The sequence below is a fragment of the Nyctereutes procyonoides genome, unplaced genomic scaffold, assembly GCF_905146905.1.
Source record: "Nyctereutes procyonoides isolate TBG_1078 unplaced genomic scaffold, NYPRO_anot_genome, whole genome shotgun sequence".
Lineage (NCBI taxonomy): Eukaryota > Metazoa > Chordata > Mammalia > Carnivora > Canidae > Nyctereutes > Nyctereutes procyonoides.
The window spans coordinates 34,356,268-34,376,451 of record NW_026575048.1 but is presented as its reverse complement, the minus strand read 5'-3'; the positions used below and the strand labels follow the sequence as shown (position 1 = coordinate 34,376,451).

The 20,184-nt window shown below is 45.0% G+C and overlaps 1 protein-coding gene across 1 annotated transcript in view; it reads right to left on the bottom strand.

The window, feature by feature from the left end:
- Positions 1-19,392, bottom strand: part of SNRNP200 (small nuclear ribonucleoprotein U5 subunit 200) — a 32,230-nt gene extending 12,838 nt beyond the window's left edge. The window contains exons 1-24 of the mRNA XM_055326967.1: positions 19,233-19,392; positions 18,572-18,735; positions 16,595-16,766; positions 15,699-15,891; positions 15,169-15,224; positions 12,723-12,821; positions 12,354-12,506; positions 12,149-12,248; positions 11,856-11,992; positions 10,558-10,641; positions 10,290-10,463; positions 9,697-9,834; positions 9,300-9,455; positions 8,602-8,772; positions 5,929-6,122; positions 5,254-5,377; positions 3,821-3,970; positions 3,470-3,580; positions 2,591-2,722; positions 2,232-2,420; positions 1,680-1,877; positions 1,121-1,273; positions 927-1,007; positions 579-662 (exon numbers count right to left, since the gene is read on the bottom strand). Coding sequence (XP_055182942.1) covers positions 579-662; positions 927-1,007; positions 1,121-1,273; positions 1,680-1,877; positions 2,232-2,420; positions 2,591-2,722; positions 3,470-3,580; positions 3,821-3,970; positions 5,254-5,377; positions 5,929-6,122; positions 8,602-8,772; positions 9,300-9,455; positions 9,697-9,834; positions 10,290-10,463; positions 10,558-10,641; positions 11,856-11,992; positions 12,149-12,248; positions 12,354-12,506; positions 12,723-12,821; positions 15,169-15,224; positions 15,699-15,891; positions 16,595-16,766; positions 18,572-18,735; positions 19,233-19,277 — 3,258 coding nt within the window. The 5' untranslated portion in view covers positions 19,278-19,392. The remainder of the gene's footprint in view (positions 1-578; positions 663-926; positions 1,008-1,120; positions 1,274-1,679; positions 1,878-2,231; positions 2,421-2,590; positions 2,723-3,469; positions 3,581-3,820; positions 3,971-5,253; positions 5,378-5,928; positions 6,123-8,601; positions 8,773-9,299; positions 9,456-9,696; positions 9,835-10,289; positions 10,464-10,557; positions 10,642-11,855; positions 11,993-12,148; positions 12,249-12,353; positions 12,507-12,722; positions 12,822-15,168; positions 15,225-15,698; positions 15,892-16,594; positions 16,767-18,571; positions 18,736-19,232) is intronic.
- Between the last annotated feature and the right edge of the window lie 792 nt (positions 19,393-20,184).

The following is a 20,184-nucleotide window of genomic DNA, read 5'->3' as shown; positions in this document are numbered from 1 at the left end:
GCTTAATCACCTCAAAGTCTCATGCAATTAGTCACACCACTCAAAAACCAAGTCCCTTTGTACTTACTTTTCATCTTTTGAATAGCAGATGCTTGCTGAACACAGAATAGTTAGAGAAGTATGGCTCAAGCTCACTGTACATCTTAACCTAATATTCATTGCATGATTTTTTAAAGCTTCAGCTTGCTTAGCACTTAGTGGTCTAGCAAGAGCAAGGATGCCAGTGACTTGCCCTTAGAGGTAAAGACAAAGCACAGCTAATAGAGCTCTTTGCTCCTTTACATTAAGAGCCCAACAGCCATAGTGAGAAGTCATTCTCTGTAGGAAAGCAGATACCGTGTCTTGTGGCTTTCCCCAGCATTGTCTTACAGCCTTCTCAAGAGAGGCACCTCTCTGCATGCTCATGATCAGTGGAACAGACTGGCTATACCAGACACACATCAACCATTGAGCCAACAAGGGCAAAAACTTGGCTTTCTTTCCCCCTCACTAGAGTCAGGCCTACTTTCTCCAAAATACACAAAGCACAGGGCAGGGAGCTGTTCAGGTCTCCTCTGGCAGCACCACTCTGCTCTCACCTGTGTAACATACACCATGTCCGCCATCAGCGCAAAGCCCTCCAATTTCAGCTGCGAGATGAAGGCCTGGAGCAACACATTGATCTGGAAAAAAGCAAGGTTGGCCAGACGGTGGCCAATCATTGAATAGTCCAGTCCAAAAAAGTGAATCATATTTGTTCTGGGATTCATGCCAGATCTTGATTTACAACCATTAAAAAATCATTACTCCACATAAACTGAACATATGAGAAGAATGCAAAAATGGAGAGATCTGAGGTCACCAAACATATACTTGAATTCAAGGTTCACCTTTTAGAAAATTGTAAAACCACTCACTCCTTCTCCCAAGCAGAGGAGTGGGCTCACCTTTGCACTGGGTTCCTCAATGCTCTCCTTCACAGGAATGGGCACCCTCTCCAGCAATTTTTGCAGCTCCAGCTTCTCCTCCTGCCAAAAGAAGGAAACAGGTCAAGGAAAAGCCAGGTGACCAAAGAGAGAATCCATCTGATGACTCAATGGTGAGTACCAATCACCTGTCCCAACATGCTACATGGACTCACCTCTCTCACAGTGATGTTCTTGAACTCTGAGGACAAGGAGAAGACTCTGAAAAGCTCAATTTCACTCAGAGTGGGCTTTAGCAGCTGGTTGTAGGTCTGTACTGTGTCATTGGTAATATAGTAGTGGCTGGCTATGCGGCCCAGTTCTGTCACCTACAATGGAGATACGCTCAATGCAATGGTATCATTAACAAGTGGCAACCTGTCACTGTGCACAACGGGTGCCCACCAGATCAATGTCAACACAAGCACCCAGCCCACACACTGAAGAAAGATGGCACAATACACTGGCCACCAGTGAACTGATGCCCACACAGAAAAGACAACTGAATTTGCCACCTCGACACAAGTGCATAAAGCAGGCATCAGCAAGACCTAGTTTGCCATTTTAGAAGTTCCTAAATTCAAAGACCACGGTCCAATCCCATCTGTTTTTCTCCTGTTCCAAGCAATGGGCAATTGACAGGCAATATCCAAATCAAGAATGCAATTTGAAAAATCATCTTCTGGGGCTGCCACTTTTACTGAGACCTCTACCTTAATCCCTCAGCCCACTCACCTGGAAGTTGCCTGTCTTCTTGTCATACTTGACCAGATTGTTCTTATCCAGCATCAAGGCAGCAGTATGAACCAGATCCAGTCGGCGTTGGTCCAAAAGGGGATCCCCCTTGAGGTCATCGTGAGAGATGCCATAAAGGGTTGGGGATCGGAGCATTCTGATATACAAGTAGGCATAGCCGAGCCAGTTCACTGCATCCTACAAGAAGTGAGAGCTCATGGATCTTAGTATGGAGAAATGATGTCCAAATGAAGAGCTCCCATAGATCACTTAAAAATTAGTTCCTAACTATGAAAATGTGTATTACATTGCCTTCTGAAGGTTTTCAACATCTCCTTATTAAAAAGACAGTCCTAAGATCTTAGTTAATAAGGGGAATTGTCTGCCATAGACTTAACAGACTTCTGAGAGACGGCTCACATCGAAGATATGGGGTGCAGGATTGGAGGACCCTAGATGCTGGTGGCCCATAGCCCGACGGAGACCATCCACCCCGATACCTTGGCTCCTCTAGAGAAAGCAAGAAGTGCCAAAAGCAGAGCCCTTCCCTACCTTGGCATTCTGGACGTTCCCCAGCACGATTTCTGCATTAAGCATGTCAGGCAACTTTGAAACCATCTGGCTTTCAATAGGAAGTTGCTGATTGAGGAGGGACAGGTAGTACTGTAGCTCCCCATGAGATGTGATGAGTATGCCTTCACCTTTGGTGTCATACTGGGGTCTTCCAGCACGTCCCAGCATCTAGGTCAGAGATGGGAAACCAAGAGGGCCGTGGCCACAGAGTTTATGGATTTGTTCCCAGGCCTCTACTTCATAGAACCCCACCTTCCATGTGCCACCTTTTGTGGCCTCCTTGCATTTTATATACAGGATACTTTTCTCTACTGAAAATAACCTCAAAGGCTCTATACCTGCAGAATGTCCAGCGCCCCTAGCTCTGTCCAGCGCCCCTTCTCTGGACTGTACACCTGGGTGCCTTTGATGATGACTGTATGGGCAGGGAGATTCACACCCCAAGCCAGTGTTGCTGTGGAAACTAAAACCTACAGAAACAAGGAAAGTAATAAAGAAAACAGACATATGTTACCACTAGAGGGTTAGTATCCTCAAGTCCTCTAGGAAACCGGCCTCAGAGCTCCTAGCAGGACCGAGGTAGGACCCATACTTGTCAAGGTAACACTAGAATAAAGAGGGAAAGAGTCGGGACATCTGGGTGGCTCAGTGGTTGAGCATCTGCCTTTGGCTCAGGTCATGATCCTGGGGTCCTGGGATCAAGTCCCACATCCAGCTCCCTACAGGGAGCCTGCTTCTCCCACTGCCTACGTCTCTGCCTCTCTCTGGGTATTTCTCATTAATAAATCAATAAAATCTTAAAAAAAAAAAAAGAGAAAGAGTCCTTGGGTTCCCCTCATCTACCCAACAATGAACATTTCAAGGTTCTAGAGATACTTGCAAGGCAAAAGTGTAAACCTAAACATTAAGATTACTAGACAATTAATAACATACCCTATCCTGAGACAGAAAACAAGGTCCCAACCTTACAAGGCCCTGCTTGGAGGTACCTGCAGTCACTAACATGCCTCCTTTGTTATGCTTAGACACTTTTCTCAAATCACTCACCTTCCTTCACGCAGTAGGTAAAGACCTGGAAGACGTGGCACAACATTGTATCCACTGTACTACGACAACCTTATGACCTGGTTTCCCTGAGCCACAAACAAAGTACTGGGCACAAACATCTGGCATTTGACAGGCAGGTCTTCTAAAGCCTACATTTTACTCCCCCTCACCTGAATGTGTTTATCAGCAAAAAGATCCTCTACAAGTGTCCGGTCAACTCTGGTCATGCCTGCATGATGAATAGCAAAGCCATACGGCAGAAGATCCTTCAGCTCCAGGTTCTGTGGAACAGAAAAAGAACAGATGATTAGGTGAGCTTCGCTGTGGGAACTCTATGGAGACTAAGTAGATCTCTTCACATGAGACCCTGCCCTTACCGAATCCACATAACCACACCTAGCCATTCAATCTTAACCTGTCTGAAACAGTACCATCATGATGCAGTCGAGAACTGTATGAACTACCTTGGATTAAACCAGTTACCAGGTAGTTAACAGAGAACTGGGCCAGTTGCTCCTCACCTTGCACTGCTCAGCTTCTGTCCGAAGAACTTCTGTGGAGGCTGAGCCCTCTCTCAGGAACAGACCCAGAGTGTCCTTCTCCAGGCACATGTCACGGATGGCCCTGGCCGTCTTCCCAGTCTCCTTCCGGGAGTGTACAAAAACCAGCACCTAAGGAAAAACCAGTTTGCTGTGGTCAAGAGATACAGCTACCACAGTCACTTCTATGGCTCTGAGGTACCAATAACAGGAAACAGAGGCTACACTACTGGATGGTGAGAAACCGAGGTCTAGAAGAAGGGCAATGGCAGGAATGTATATTGATTCAGAAGCCGGCAAGACCTTATGTAAGTAAAACTACAAAGCACAGTGGCAGAGTCCCATAGCTGGGAAAATAAGCTCTAAGTACTCTACCTTTGAAACCAAGTTTAAATATAATAAGGATGCAAATTCAGGAATCTCCATTGCAAATTTGTGTTTAGGCACCTGACACAGTTCTTTTTTTTTTTTTTTTTTTTTTTTTACCTGACACAATTCTAAGCCACCTGAGGAATATGCCTGTAAATTAACAGCTGAAATATTGTATTAAATGATGGGCACTGGCCTTTATAAAAGGACTGAGAAAATAAGTCTCAGTTTGGTAGGAAAGTCATTCAAGTATTTAGTGCCAAGAAAAGATTTGTCTCTTTATTTAAATGCAAATACTTTTTATCAGACAAAAATCTATACACCTTTCACTTTTCCTTAGTTTTTGTCTTGGTGAACTTAACAGTGTTCGATTAAAAAATTGTTACCATATTTTCTAGTAAAATGCCCTCTTTCACTAGTTTTTAATTTTCATCTGTATTTTCACGGGTTACATTTCTAGTGTCAACCACCCAAATCTTTTATAGAAGGACCTCTGATAATGCAGAGAGACAGACTGATTATCCGCACCTGGGGATTTCATTTTTGGGAGTTTTTAAATTACAAATTCAATTTCCTTTAGTGGTTATGAGACTATTCAGGTTATCTATTTCATCTAGACTGAGTTTTAGTAGATAGTGCTTTTTGAGGAACTGGCCCATTTCTCCTTCTAGGTTGGCAAATTAAGTGTGAAGTTTTTCATAGTATTCCTTTATTATCCTTCCCCTGCATACAGATTCTACTGTAATATCCCATTTCATTCCTAATACTGGTGATCTGTGTTGTATCTTCTCTTTTTTATTTTTGTCGATATTGCCTGATTATAAATCAAAAAGTCAAGAACACCTGGGTGGCTCAGTGGTTGAGCGTCTGCCTTCAGCTCAGGGCGTGATCCCAGGATCCGGGATCGAGACCCACATCAGGCTCCCTGCATGGAGCCTGCTTCTCCCTCTGCCTGTGTCTCTGTCTCTCATGAATAAATAAAATCTTTAAAAACAAAACACTACAAAAAGTCAAGAACAGAGTTCAACAAGAAACCATAGACAGACCTGATTTTTTCCAGCATGTTCCATAATCTTCTCATAGACTATTTCATTCATGATCTGGAAACGCTTGATAGCTTTTTTCTCTGTGATACCCACATAAGTCTGTTCCAGGGGCACTGGGCGGAAGCTAGAGTTCAACAGTTAAACATATTAGGCTTCTAGCAGAGAATAGTGAGGAAATAAACAGTCATATTTGCTGCCCAGGAACGACATTCCTTTCTAGATTCACACCACATCAAAACTCAAAGACCGGGACACCTGTGTGGCTCAGTGGTTTAGCACCTGCCTTCGGCCCAAGGCATGATCCTGGAGCCCCAAGATCAAGTCCCACATCGGGCTCCCTGCATGGAGCCTGCTTCTCCCACTGCCTGTGTCTCTGCCTCTCTCTCTCTCTCTGTCTCTCTCATGAGTAAATAAAATCTTTTTTTTTTTAAAGAAATCTTTAATAAATCTTATTTATTCATGAAAGACATAGGCTGAGAGAGGCAGAGACATAAGCAGAGGGAGAAGCAGGCTCCTCGCGGGGAGCCCAATACGGGACTTGGAAAAAAAAAAGAAAGAAAGAAAGAAACCAAACCCAAAGACCCTTCTAATACCCAATCCAACAAAGCTCCCTGAAAGGGGGATAGGGCAGCAGGAAGGTCACCCTGATTAAATTTATCCCATCTTCTCTCATACCTATTGTCGAAGTAAAAGAGGCCCTTGGCAGGATCCACACGCAGGAAGGTAGCCACGTCTTCATAGTTGGGGAGAGTAGCACTTAGACCAATAAGTCGGACATCCTCCTGAGTCATTTCAATGTTTCGGATGGCCCTGGCCACCAAAGCTTCTAAGACAGGACCTCTGTCATCGTGGAGGAGATGGATCTCATCCTAAGGAATGAAGGGGCCACAAATTATCTCCAGGACTAGAAAAATGTGGTCCTCTTTCCTGAAAATAGTCCCATTTTGTGGTATATACCTCATATGCCAAATAAAGAAGAAAAGAGCAGGCAAGAGAAACCCAAAGGGTGGGACAAAATTCACTGTGAAATACCCTGGAAAATATTCTCCTGTGACCACTGAGAGCTGCATTGCTAATTTATTGAAACATATGCTTAATGGCAAGAAAATCTAATACTTCAGGTAAATGAGTTCATCACTTCACTCAAAGACAAATTTCTTAGGTAGCTCAGTAGCTGAGCATCTGCCTTTGGCTTGGGTCGTGATTCCAGGGTCCTGGGATCAAGTCCCTTATCAAGCTCCCCACAGGGAGACTTGCTCTACCTGCGTCTTTGCCTCTATGTCTCTCATGAATAAATAAAATCTTAAAAAAAAAAAAAAGACATTTCTTTACTAAAAATGAAGCTTCTAAGCAGATCATATTTATATCAAAGAAGGTTTCACCTCTGGGCAGTTATCCTTACTACTTTGTACTTGCAAAAGATATCATGAATCAAATGATGAGCTCGCATATCCTAAGGTAATGCTTCTTAAATTTCAGTACGCAGCATAGGATCTTACTAAAAAGCAGATTGTGGGGTACCTGAGTAGCTTATTAGTTAAGCACCAAATTCTTGATTCCAGCTCAGGTCATGAGCTCAGGGTCCAGAGATCAAGCCCAATGTGGGGCTCTGCACTCAGCGTGGAGTCTGAGATTCTCTCTCTCTCCCTCTGCCCCTCCCCTGGCTCACACTCTTTCTCAATAAATCAATTAATTAATATCTTAAAATAAAATCAATAAAAAGATTATATTTCAGTAGGTGTGGGATGGGGCCAGGGACTCTGCACTTATAAAAGACTTTGAATAGTGAGGCTCCAAAGCAGGGGTTGGCAAACTTCATAAAGGGCCAATCAGGGACACCTGGGTGGCTCAGTGGTTCAGCCTTTGGCTCAGGTTGTGATCCCGAGGTCCTGGGATCAAGTCCTGCATCAGGCTCCCTGCAGGGAGCCTGCTTCTCCCTCTTCCTATGTCTCTGCCCCCTCTGTGTCTCTCTTGAGTAAATAAACCTTAAAAAAAAAAAGGGGGGGGGGGCCAGACAATCAGTATTTTAGGATTGTGAGCCATACAGTCTCTGCTACAAATAGAACTGACCCCTGTACAATGCAGGAGTTAGGGGTGTCCTACGTAGTCGAGGATCTGCTTATAACTTCAATTCTCCCAAAACTTTACAAATAGCCTACTCTTTACCAGAAGTCTTACAATAACATAAATAGTTGGCGAACACACATTCCATATACGTATTATATACTTGTATTCTTACAATAAACTAAAATAACGTTACTAGAAGTATAAAAGTATAAATATGGGCAGCCCCGGTGGCTCAGAGGTTTAATGCCACCTTCAGCCTAGGGCAAATCCTGGAGACCTGGGATCGAGTCCCATGTCAGGCTCCCTGCATGGAGCCTGCTTCTCCCTCTGCCTGTGTCTCTGCCTCTCTCTCTGTGTCTCTCATGAATGAATAAATAAAATCTTAAAAAAAAAAAAAGTATGAATAACTTGTTTACAGTATGGCACTATATTTATTTTTTAAAAATCCATATATAAGTGGACCCATGGAGTTCAAGCCTGTGTTGTTCAAGAGTCCACTGTACTTCTGTAACTGCAGCACAAAAGCAACTGTAAACCATACATAAATAAATGGGTATGGCTATAGTCCAAAACCAGTAGCTGCAGATTGCCAACTCCTGCTCTAGGATACTGAAAATCTACATACAAGACCTCCGTCCTGTTCTCTAGACAACTTAAAGAAACTACACTCAGACTCAAAGTCATTTTTGCCTGGGTGCTTCTGCATGTATGGAACACAATATCCTGATTCCTTAACTCACTCTGTCTGAGAATGGATTATTTATTTATAAAGCCCTTTAATGTCCTGGGAAGACACAATTAGTTATGTCTGTTTACATTTGTTTTAAAATATTTCAGATATAAAAAAAAAAAAGCTATGAAGAGCAAGGAACGTGGCAAACACTATGCACCTCCTCAGAACTATTTCAATTAGATGCAGATTCTCATTTAATGATTACAGCAATGCTGATAACGGCTGTCATTATACAGGCTAGTGACTGGAGGAAAGCACTGAAAAAATGGTCACCAATAAAAGCCAGCAAACCAGGGGCATGTGGATGGCTCAGGCCATGATCTCAGGGAATGTGGTGAGATCAGGCCCCATGGCAGGCTTCACACTCAGTGGAGAGTGTATGGATTCTCTCCATCTGCCCCCCGCCTCCCCCCTAACTCACCCCCAACACCCCCCTCCTCCCGTCACTTGCTCTCTAATAAATAAATCTTTAAAAAAGCAAACAAAAATTCCAGGAAACCCTTCTCAACCAGGCCTGGCCTCTATGTCCCCAAGTACTCCCTGCTCACCAGAATGATAAGCCGTACAAGCTGGGTGTATGTGCGCTCCCCACCCTTGCGGGTAATGATGTCCCACTTCTCGGGGGTGCAAACGATGATCTGAGTGGCGCTGATCTCCTCCTTGCACAGCTGGTGGTCACCAGTCAATTCTGCAACAGTGATGCCATAGGTGGCCAGGCGCTAGGTGAAGGAGAGGCAGGTCAATCAAAAACACTGCAAAGGGGCCTTGCTATCGCACTTTGGGAAGTCTCAGAGTAGGATACTGGAAGGAGGTATCAACCCAACAGAGAAATATCAAACGAATTAGATTGATCATACAAGCGCATATATCTAAAACAAATCAAGTTCACACTAAGGCAAATGAAGCAGACAGAGGATGTCTGGGACTTCTGCACACAAGGGGGAATGGAAACCTGTAGATAACAGGACCTGGAATAATACCACCAGATCTATTATCAACCACACCTTGTGAGTGTTTCATAAATTCTTCAATAACTTCAATGATTACAACTACAGAATACTGCTATGGAAAGAATTAAAAAAAAGATGCTAAATCCTTGTAAAAGTCCAAGACAGGTGCAAGACATTCTTGCTCCAGTAACACTCTGAACTCGGGTCAAGTTCCACCTTGAAGTGGAAGAAAACCACTGGATGAGGCATCCCAGGAATGATCTAACCCCCACTCCCAGTATCTCTCTACCCCTTACCTTTCCAAAACTGCCCACCATCTCCTGCACTAGAGACCGCATGGGAGCAATGTAGATAATCTTGAAGTCATCCACGTTGATGGTGCCATCCATGTTAATGTGCTTCCCTATCTCTCGGAGCATGCACATCAGGGCCACGTTGGTCTTACCTGCACCCTAAGACAGAAGTTGAGGATGAGAAGGTCTGCTTACCTGCCCTCACTACCACAGGCTTATCACCAAAACAGACACTAGAGCATGTCCTGGGAAATTTATCCTACCATTTAACATCTCTTCCATCAAAGAAAGAACTCCGGTGGGGGGGTCAGGGGGTAGCATATGGGTGAAGATGAACAATCTTGCCACCAAAAACATATACCACTTTCCACAAGAACAAAGCAGCCAGGGCAGTGCTTACAGTAGGGGCACACAGCAGCAGATTCTCATCTGTCTCCAGAGCAGCACGGTAGAGTTTACTCTGGATCCGATTTAATGTTTTGAAGCCCTCAAATCCAGCCTGGGCATACTTCGGGAGCTTCTCCACTGGAAGCAGTTGCTAAAAGAGAGAAACAAGGATGCCTGGGTGGCTCAGCGGTTGAGCGACTGCCTTCAGCTCGGGGCATGATCCTGGAGTTCCAGGATCGAGTCCCGCATTGGGCTCCCTGCATGGAGCCTACTTCTCTCTCTGCCTCTCTCCTTCTGTGTCTCTCATGAATAAATAAATAAAATCCTTAAAAATGAATGAATGAGAGAGAGAGAAAAACGCCATTCACATTCTGCTGGCAGCATCCTTGAGCAAGCTGTTTTTGTGGGACAGCCAGGACTGCACTTCCTGGCACCCTCCTTGTGTCACTCTCCACTGTCCCCTGGGCTCACAAAGTGGGAAAACTCTGAAACAGATTCCACATCAGGGAAAAACTATGAAGCAAGACCACATTTTGGCCAATGGGTTGAAATCCAAACTGGAAGAGAAGTGAAAACAAAGAAAATGGAGAAAAGCAATTCACTCACTTCTTCGGAACCAAAGGGCTTGGGCTTCAGAGCAGGCACATGCACCTCTTCATAGCCCTTGCGCTGACGCCGGAAGGACCCATCAGGAAGCTGACAACGTTTATTGGCCATGAAGTGGCTCCCCTGGGTAAAAACCAGGTCCTCCAAGTCCAGAACCTGCCGTGGAGCCAGTGCCTAGGAGTATGAAAAACAAAAACCCAAAGTGAGCAAGGTGAACAAATGAGCTTTTTCCATCTAGCTCCACCTTGGAAATGACCCCAAGACCTACCTCTCCACCCTGGTCCAGATCCATGGTTTCCAAGTCTGTGTCCATCCGGGACTGACGCACTCGCTCTCTCCGGGACCTTTCCTCCTATAACAGAGAAAGGCCCAAAGAATAACAATCCATCACCATTGCAGGTTCTGGTCCCTTTTGGTCTCTGCTTAACTAAGCTTGACTCATGGGTGCTGACCAGTAAGTCCCAAACTAGAAAGACCGTCCTTTATGTTCAGACATCTGCCATCAGGACCACCAGAATGATGGAAGCAAGCAAACAGTTTTAAAGGGGCAACGGGGACACCTGAGTGGCTCAGCAGTTAAGCGCCTGCCTTTGGATCAGGGCGTGATCCCGGATTCCCAGGTTCAAGCCCCACAACGGGCTCCTTGCATGGAGCCTGCTTCTCCCTCTGCCTGTGTCTCTGCCTCTCTCTCTGTGTCTCTCATTAATAAATAATTTTTTTAATTAAAATAAAAAAAATAAAGGGGCAATGCAGGGACACCTGGGTGGCTCAGTCAGTTAGGCATCTGACTTCGGGTCAAGTCGTGGTCTCAGGTTCCTGAGACAGGGGCCCACATCAAGCTCCCCGCTCAGCAGGGAGTCTCTTGTCCTTCTCCCTCTGCCCCTCCCCCCACACATATTCATATTCTCTCAAATGAATAAAATCTTAAAAAAAAAAAAAACTTTCCTCTTAAAAAAGAAAAAAGAGGACAATGCATAGCACAGGGATTTCAAAAGTAGATGCTCAACAATTCAGCACCAAGGGCTAACCCTAAGGGTAGAAGTGTAGGTTCTAAGTTCAGCCAACATATGTGTTCTATCCCTGCATTTTCAGTACATACCATTACTTATTGTGTCAAGGGCCCATGTGACGGGCCCATGGTGCTGGTGAAGACAGCAACAGGCTAGCAGTCTCTTGACCACATCACTCTGAGTGTGTTAACTCAATCTATACTAGGGACAAACCTCAAAGAATTCAGAGAAATACTTTACTTCTTCAAACCTTCACTTCTACTATGAATTCAGCTTTATGCTACAATTTTCTTAAGAAAGGGCAAGAGTGCGCATGAGTGGAAGAGGGACAAGGAAGAGAGAGAATCCCAAGCAGACTCCAGACTCAGTTTAGAGCCTGACATGGAGCTCAATCTCACGAATCTGGGGATCATGACCTGAGCCGAAATCAAGAGTTGGACACTCAACCAACTAAGCCACCCAAGTGTCTCAACGCTATACTCTTACAACTGGTGTCTCTTTTCCAAAGCAAATATTCTAGTTCGGAATCAGACAGATAAACTAACCCAGCCCTTACCCGGATCAGATCCTCCTTCTCAGTCTCATGGAGCTGGTAGAGGAACTTGGAGAGCTCTGGATCAGCTTCCATCTTTCCCATGATCCTTTCCTTTTCTGCCTCACTCTGTGCACTGGCCAGTAAGGTGCAATATAAAACTAACAACAGCAAAAGAAGGGGAAGATGAAAAGGAAGGGGTTTGTGTAGAAAGCAAGCTCACTGAAACAGGCACTGAAGCTATAAAAATAAGAGTCCCCATCATACAAGCAAGCACATATACCACAAATGAGCTCCCAAAGGGACTATATACTCACTCATCATCCTGTGCTGTCGCAACACTTTAATAAAATCAAAAGTGTTGAAACCAAGGAGCAGAACCAGCTGGTTTTCACATTCCCGATCATCACTGGCTGTCTACAGAGAGAAGGTAATGCCATGATTAAAGATGCAGCCATCTGCTTCATACGCTGTCCCCACTGTTAAGATACATATGATGAACACAAAACATCTTGGCCATACCTTCAGAATCTCCAACACTTCATCTGCCTTCTTCTGTGACACAATGGCATCATCATAGAAGCGACTGAGCTGCCGCTGTAGCCAAAATGCATCAATATCCCGAGGGTGCAAATCCTTCTTCTTGGAACTCATCAGTTCCCCTGAGGCCACAAGCTACAGAAGTAACCAGGTACTTAGCTTACGCCACATCTCCATTGGCCCCAACTGCTTACTCATCACCCTGCAACAGAGTTCCCCTTGCCACCGGAGTCTACCAGTCTTTGAGGACTTTCCAGAATTTAAAAAACTCTTATAACAACAACAACAACAAATGCTACACCCAGAAATCCCCGAGCCTTGCAGCAATGGGCGAGAACAAGCTGTACTTACATTAGCCGAAAGAGTGCAGCGCACAACAGCCTCATCCCCTTCCATGTCATCATCAGATGCCTCTTCTCGAACTTCCCCATACACATCTTCATCACCTTCCTACAGAAACAACCCAACCCAAGCTCATGATTTGGAGGTGATCCTAACATCAACACAGAACCTCTCCCCTGAGTCCCTTAAAATTAGTTCCATGGTTAGAGCAATGGCTCTGGTACTGGTGGTGGGGAGACCAACAGCTTACTGGACCAACAGCTTATTGGTACTGGTGGTAGGGAGACCAACAGATCCAGAGTACATGTAATAAATGACCTCATTACTCTAAGTCCACTTGGCAAGTATTCATTAGATGCTTTTACTCTCTCTTCTGCTTCTCCTCTTAGGCTGCCACAATGACAACCAACTGGATCACAGTCTCTCTCATATGTGTACAATCGATAAATGATAAAATAGAGCTATCAGCTAGCAGGAGAGAAGAGCAATACAGAAACCCTGTTTGGGAAAACACATGGTGATCCAGAGATGTAGACACCACTTAGCTTGCTTTCCACTGTCTCACACATTCACTCACACTGTATCAAGACTTAGCACAGGGTCATTATTACAAACAGGTATTTAATTAGTAAGCATTGGATAAATGAATGAATGCTATAAGCAAAACACTCTTCTATAGTTTGGTGCCTTTTTTTTTTTTTAATATTTTATTTTTAAGTAATCTGCACCCAACGTGGGGCTCAAACTTACAACTTCAAGATCAAGAGTCAAATGCTCTATCGACTGAGCCAGCCAGGCCACCCCTAATTAATAGGATTTTATGATTTAAAGTAGCAACAAACCTGGAGCATCTGGCTGGCTCAGTGGGTAGAGCATGCAACACTTGATCTCACAGTTGTGAGTTCAACCCCTTGGTGGGTGCAGAGATTATGTAAAAAGAAACTATTAAAAAAAATCCTATTGGGGCACCCAGCTGGTGCAGTCAATCAGCTGTCCAACTCTCGGGGTCTTGGGATTGAGCCCCGTGTCAGGTTCCTTGCTCAGTGTGGGGTCTGCTTGAGATTCTCTCCCCCTTTCCCTCTATAAAATAAATAAATCTTTTTTAAAAATCCTATTAACTCCACTGCAGAAAGCGGATTAGTAGTTATCTACTTCAGGCATCTTATTTAGTAGATGAGAGAAACAAGCAAAATGACCTGCCTGAAACACAGGACTAAAACTCAGATCTCAGGGCTCCCAGTTGGGGGGGGGGGGGAAGAGTCTCTCCCCTGTCTTTTGCTACCCCTGCTTTCTTAGTATGAGATTTTGAGGCCAGCACTTTACCTTAGCCAAACTCACCCACTGAGATCTCTAAGGCAACTCTGAAAAATTTTCACATCCTATTTAGTTATATTCAAGAATTCTGGTGAGGTGCTAAACCTCAGTGGCTGCTGCAACTATTACTTAGACAACCATGTACAAAATATGCCCATTCTCTTGGGCAAATGTGCATGTTTTGAAACTGGCGATAGGGGATCCCTGGGTGGCTCGATGGTTTAGTGCCTGCCTTCAGCCCAGGGCATGATGCTGGAGTCCTAGGATCGAGTCCCACATCGGGCTCCCTGCATGGAGCCTGTTTCTCCCTCTGCCTGTGTCTCTGTCTCTCTCTGTGTCTCTCTCATGAATAAATAAACAAAATCTTAGAAAGAAAGAAAGAAAGAAAGAAAGAAAGAAAGAGAAAGAAAGAAAGAAAGAAAGAGAAAGAAACGAAACTGACAAGAGGAGAGAGTACTAAAAAGTGGAAAATTCTTACAATAAGATTAAAATGCAGTAAAACAAAACAAAATAAATAAATAAAATAAAATGCAGTAAAACATGGTGGCATACACCATCAATGACGGTAGATCCTGTACTTTTTGTCTTTTTGGTGATCCACTTGGATTGTTTTAAATTATTATATGTTTACATTTACAAGTATAAATTTGCTTTATAAATCCCTAAAGAGGGACGCCTGGGTGGCTCAGCAGTTGAGCATCTGCCTTTGACTTAGGGCGTGATCCTGGAGTCCCGGGATCAGTCCTGCATTGGGGTCCCTGCATGGGGACTGCTTCTCCCTCTGCCTGTATCTCTGCCCCCCCCTTCTCTCTCTCTCTCTCTCTCTCTCTCATGAATAAATAAAATCTTAAAAAAAAAGGAAAAAAAAAAAGAAAAAGGTAAAGATATCAGACTGAATGCAAAAGCATTCAGTGGTATAGCACCTGCGAAACATCATTTAAAAAAATAAATAAATAAATCCCTAAAGATAACCATAGCAAATTTTTAGCAAAATAACAGTTATCCCTAAGGTTGACACCCGTACAACACCATAAAATTTATCTGGCCTAAGCTAGACAGCTTCTTTACACCACAGTGGTCCCCTCACCTTAAAAATTTCAAAAAACAAAAATAGACTGGGTCTGTTTGCTTTATCACCCACCTCCTCATCAGACTCAAACTGAACATTCACACCGTATGTCTCATCAATGTTGTCATCTGCAGCAATAGGGATTAGAAAAAGACAAAAGTAAATTAGTGAAATGAGGCACTATGGAGGTAATTCCTTCCCAACTGCCTGACATGGAGCATAGCTCTATGGTCTGAGGACCCACAGGTGAAGACAATTAACGCAAGAGTCATCTGCACTGCCATTGCTGAAGCCTTCTCCAAACTGCCAACCCTGGACACGGCCCTGTGCTCCTTGCTCAACCACCTGATTGTCCCCCCAACCCTGCCCCACACAGGTTCTGCCCAAGTTTTCCCCCGGGTTCTATACGAAAGGTCTTAAGAACAAGAAATAGCTGCTGTCATCCAAGGACTCTGATGCATTGATCACAACTCCTCAAACACCAAACAGGTTATGGGAACTCATGGACACATTGAGAAGTCTTAACGACTGAGGCTTGAAGATCAAGTTTAGAGATCAAAAGCAACCATTTAACATGACATGGACATAAAGACGTCAGTTACCCATATTCTGGATTTCCTTATCTCCGCCGTAGTCTGTGATCTTTTTGCCCAAGTTCACTAGCACATGGTATCTGGTATCATCTGTCTGACCCAACAGCAGGTCAATCTCCTTTCTTCTTTCCTTGTCTCGAAGTTTTTCATTCTTGAGGACAGCTAGAACTTCATCAGCTGCCCCACAAAGAATATCACGGGGCTGGTGACCAAAAAAAAAAATTTAGAACAAGCCACAGAGCATCACTGGCCAGATTTATGTAACAATACAATGTAAAGAGCCACACTTCTTTAAAACCTGAACACCCGGTTCTGATCATTTTCATTACTATTAACTAAAAAACGTCACAACTGTAAGAAGAGCCATGTGTTTTTAAAGATTAGACAGGTGGTCCTAGGAAGTAGGACCTGGCTTCTACACAGTCTGGTGCATTTCTCCAGGCAAGAGAGACACTCCTCAGCGATCCTCTAGCCCACCAAACTTTAGGTAATTCTTTGTCCTCACCAGAGCCTCTGATACTCATAAAGGCCCTTAATCTAATCACATATGTGTAATGGTCAAAATTATGATTCCAGATACAGAACACCCAGGCTCATATGGTGGCCCATGCCAAACACTACCTCTGTGATTTGGGAAATTTACTTATCTATTCTTTGCCTCATATCTCTCATCTGTAACATGGAAAAGGAACAAAACAATACCTAGTCATAGAGCTAATGTAAGGAGTGAAAGGGAAAGCATGTAAAACACTACTCCACATCACCTGAGTGTTCAGTAAATACAGCCACTTCTACAAACTGCTATGGCCCACACAGGAAAATTCATGGACAAGATTCTCCTGGTACCTCCCAGTTGTGACTCTCTCCTGTCCCCAAAACACAGCTTCACCCTCTGGCTTCCTCACCTGGTCCCCAAGGGCAGCCTGGATGAAGCTGAGCAGCACCTCATAGGTCTCTCGGGTCTCTTTAGTCTTGGGCTTATAGATGATGCCCACCATCTCATCGATGCCCTCAGACAGCAGAGTATAACCCTTCATCTTATTAATGTCATGTCGGTCCTCATCACGCTTTCTTCGCCTAATGGACACATGATGTTTAAGAGGCAAAATCTACTCCCTCAAAAGGCAAAACTAAATCAAGCCTACCCTCCTCTCCTCGCTTCATGGTACATAGATAATATTTAAAAACATGAATCTGTACCTCAATAATTCCCACATGGCCATCTTTATGGGAACACAGTAACAGGAAGAGAATCCTTTGTGATTCTCTCACTAGATGCTCTAAATGTTGCAATGAGGCAGCCTCCTCACTCATTTGTAAAAGGACGCTTTTTACTTAGCATGACAACACTATATAATCAAATTTTGAGTTGCCACTCTCACACATATTTTCTTTTTCTAGCCAGAGAAACTAAGACTCCAAAAGAATCTACAGCCATTGATTCCCAACAAATAACAAACTTGGAAAGGAAGCCCTACTCTGCAAAGTGGAGAACCAATGATATATTAACTCATTTCAAATATAACTAATCAAGGGGTGCCTGGCTGGCTCAGTTGATAGAGCATGTGACTCTTGATCTTGGGGTTGCGGGTTCAAGCCCCATGTTGGGTGCAGAGATTACTTAAAAATGAAACCTTTAAAAAAATATATATATATATATATATACACACTCACACACACACACACACACATATATATATATATATATATATATATATATATATATAAAATCAAAACTGGGTCTATGAATTTTTTTAAGATTTTATTTATTTATTCATGAGACACAGAGAGAGAGGCAGAGACAAAGGCAGAGGGAGAAGCAGGCTTCCAGTGGGGAGTCTGATGAGGGACCTGATCCCAGGACCCTGGGATCATGACCTAAGCCAAAAGCATACACTCAACCACTGACCCACCAGGTGCCCTGGGTCTACAAATTTTTGGGACTTCATTGTGGGAGAAGAGAAAGAGACAGAAATGTCAGGGATTTCAAAATATAAAGATGAGGTAAAGTTCAATGATCTTCTAAATTTTAAAATATAGCCCCCAAAAGGAAACAAAACAAAACAAAACCCTCTTTCATACTACAGATGCTTGAATGTTACTCCATACCAACCAAAGTACAAAGTGGACAAAAGCAGAGTAATAATTAAGTAGGAGTGGGAAGTTTGTAATGGAAGAAAAAGAGTTACTGAGACAGGGAATAGCAAGGGTTTTGAAAATCCTGTGGAGAAAATTAAAGTCTCTCTGAAACATATACATTAGAAAACGATCTAAATATTCTTTTCTCCAGGTGTCTGGGTGGCTCAGTTGGTTAAGCATCCAACTCTTGATTTTGTCTTAGGTCATGATTTCAGAGTCCTGAGATCAAGCCCTGAGCTGGCTTTGTGCTCAGCATAGAGTCTGCTTGTCCCTCTCCCTCTGCTCCTCCCCCTGCTCTCACTGTCCAAATAAATAAATAGGATCTTTATGAAAGTTGTTTTCTGGGCACCTGGGTGGCTCAGTCAATTGGGTGTCTGCCTTCTGCTCAAGTCATGATCTCAGTGTCCTGGGATGGAGCTCCCCATCCGACTCCCTGCTCAGCGGGAGTCTGCTTCTCCCTCTCCCTCTGTCCCTCTTTCCACTCATGTGGGGTTTCTCTCTCTCTCTCTCTCTCTCTCTCTCTCTCAAATAAATGAATAAAATCTTTAAAAAGGGGGATTTTTTTCTCACTTCAGTACACTTTTTGAGGCCAAAGAACCTTTTAAATCTCATGTTCTGTTTTTCCCATCCCTAACACTAATGTCTCATCTTGCACCAGACATTTCAGCAAGAACGCTGCTCAAATGCTCAAGGAAAGATAGATTTTGGATCTCAAGAAAAATCATTTTCTCCTTTGTACTCACTTGGCTCTTCTTTCTTCCTGCATCTGTGGTTTGGTCCGTTGAGCCTTATCTCCCATCCGAGTGCCCTCCAACTTCCCAACCAGGGACAGTACCTCTCCCGTGGGTTCATCCCGGCGGGTCCGGTCAATGAGAGAGCGGTCAGCTTGGAGGACAAGATTCGAGTTCTGAAAAGATCACAACGTTATCAAAGCTCTGACACGAGTAGGGCCACTTCCTGCATCACAGGAATGCCACTTGATAATATCAAACTTAGCAAGAACTGGAGCGACTAAGTGCTGATAAGCGCAACTGGAATAAGAGGATTTCCTTAAGATGAAAGAGTGCCACACAACCGCACAGGCAGGAAGAGCGATCAGCTGAACCATCCTTGCTGGTTAACCAACACTCGGGAAAAGTGTTGGCACGCTGGGGGTGACACAGAAGGGGGCGGGTATGGCGCCGAGGGACAGAACGAACACTCCTAGCAGAGCGTAGCCCATCCCGCCCGCCTCGACCTTAGTGGGGTTATTCATGTCGTCCTGTACTCCCACCTTCGCCTGGGTCTGGTTTCCTCTCCGCTTTAGTGGTTCACCTGCAGGCCTTCAGTCTAAACCTCCCTTCCTCCGCCTCCCGCTCCCCAGCAGGCTCCCCAGCCTGTGTTCTCCCCCGGGTCCACACGCACCGCCTTGTACTCGTACTGCAGGCTACGGGCGGTCACATCCGCCATGGCCGCGGCCGCTCGGAGATCTCAGAGCTCCCAGAGCTCCGCTCCCCGCACAGCACGCTACCAAGAGCCCTCGCAGTCCGCTCGCTCCCGGCCGCGACGACGCAGGTTGGGCGCACCGGAAAGGGAAAGAGACTAGCGCGCTTCCGCTTCCGGGTCGCGCGCCGGATGTGGGGGGCGCCTCTCCGGCGACGAAAAAGCGTCGCTTACCTTCGGCCTTCTGGGCGGAGTGGGCGGGGCCGACGCTCCCGGGGCCGCGAGTCCCGTGACCGTGACCGCGGATTCGGGTTCCGGCCACCTACCCCCCGCGACTTCTGGGCCACAGGCGCTAGGCTTCCTACCTCGTAGTGCGGCCTTCGGCCTCCAGGTCCCTTCACATCGTAGCGATACGTAGCGATACGTAGGCCTGCTTGGCCCCTTATCCTAACCCAAGCGCTTTTCTACCCGCTTCTTCGGACTCTGGCCACCGTCCTGTGAGCTGTGCTGGCGACGGGTGCTAATTAGCTCCTTTTCTGGTTGAGGGAACTGAAGCACCCAGCTAGCGGTTTGAGTGTGTGTGTGGGGGGGGGCGGTGAATTACTAGTATCTTACTTTGGTTTTCAGTTCTGCATATAACATAATTGACGGAAAACTGCCTCCTCCAGAACCCGTGCGTGTCAACAAGACCCTCGTTCTGGGCCGCCCGGGGCCCCCTCTTTGCACCCAAATGCTTGTCCCATTCCTTCGCAGAGCCCCGGGCAGCTGCCCTCTTGGCAGGACCGGCTCCCGGAAGATTTCTTCCTCAGCGGCAAAGCCCCTGCCTTCGCACCCGTAGTTGACCAGTTCTCGCCTGTGGAATGGCAACGAAGAGCTGGATGGTTACCTCAGAGCCTGTTCGCTTTTGGAAGAGGAATGAAAGGGAGACGCAGGG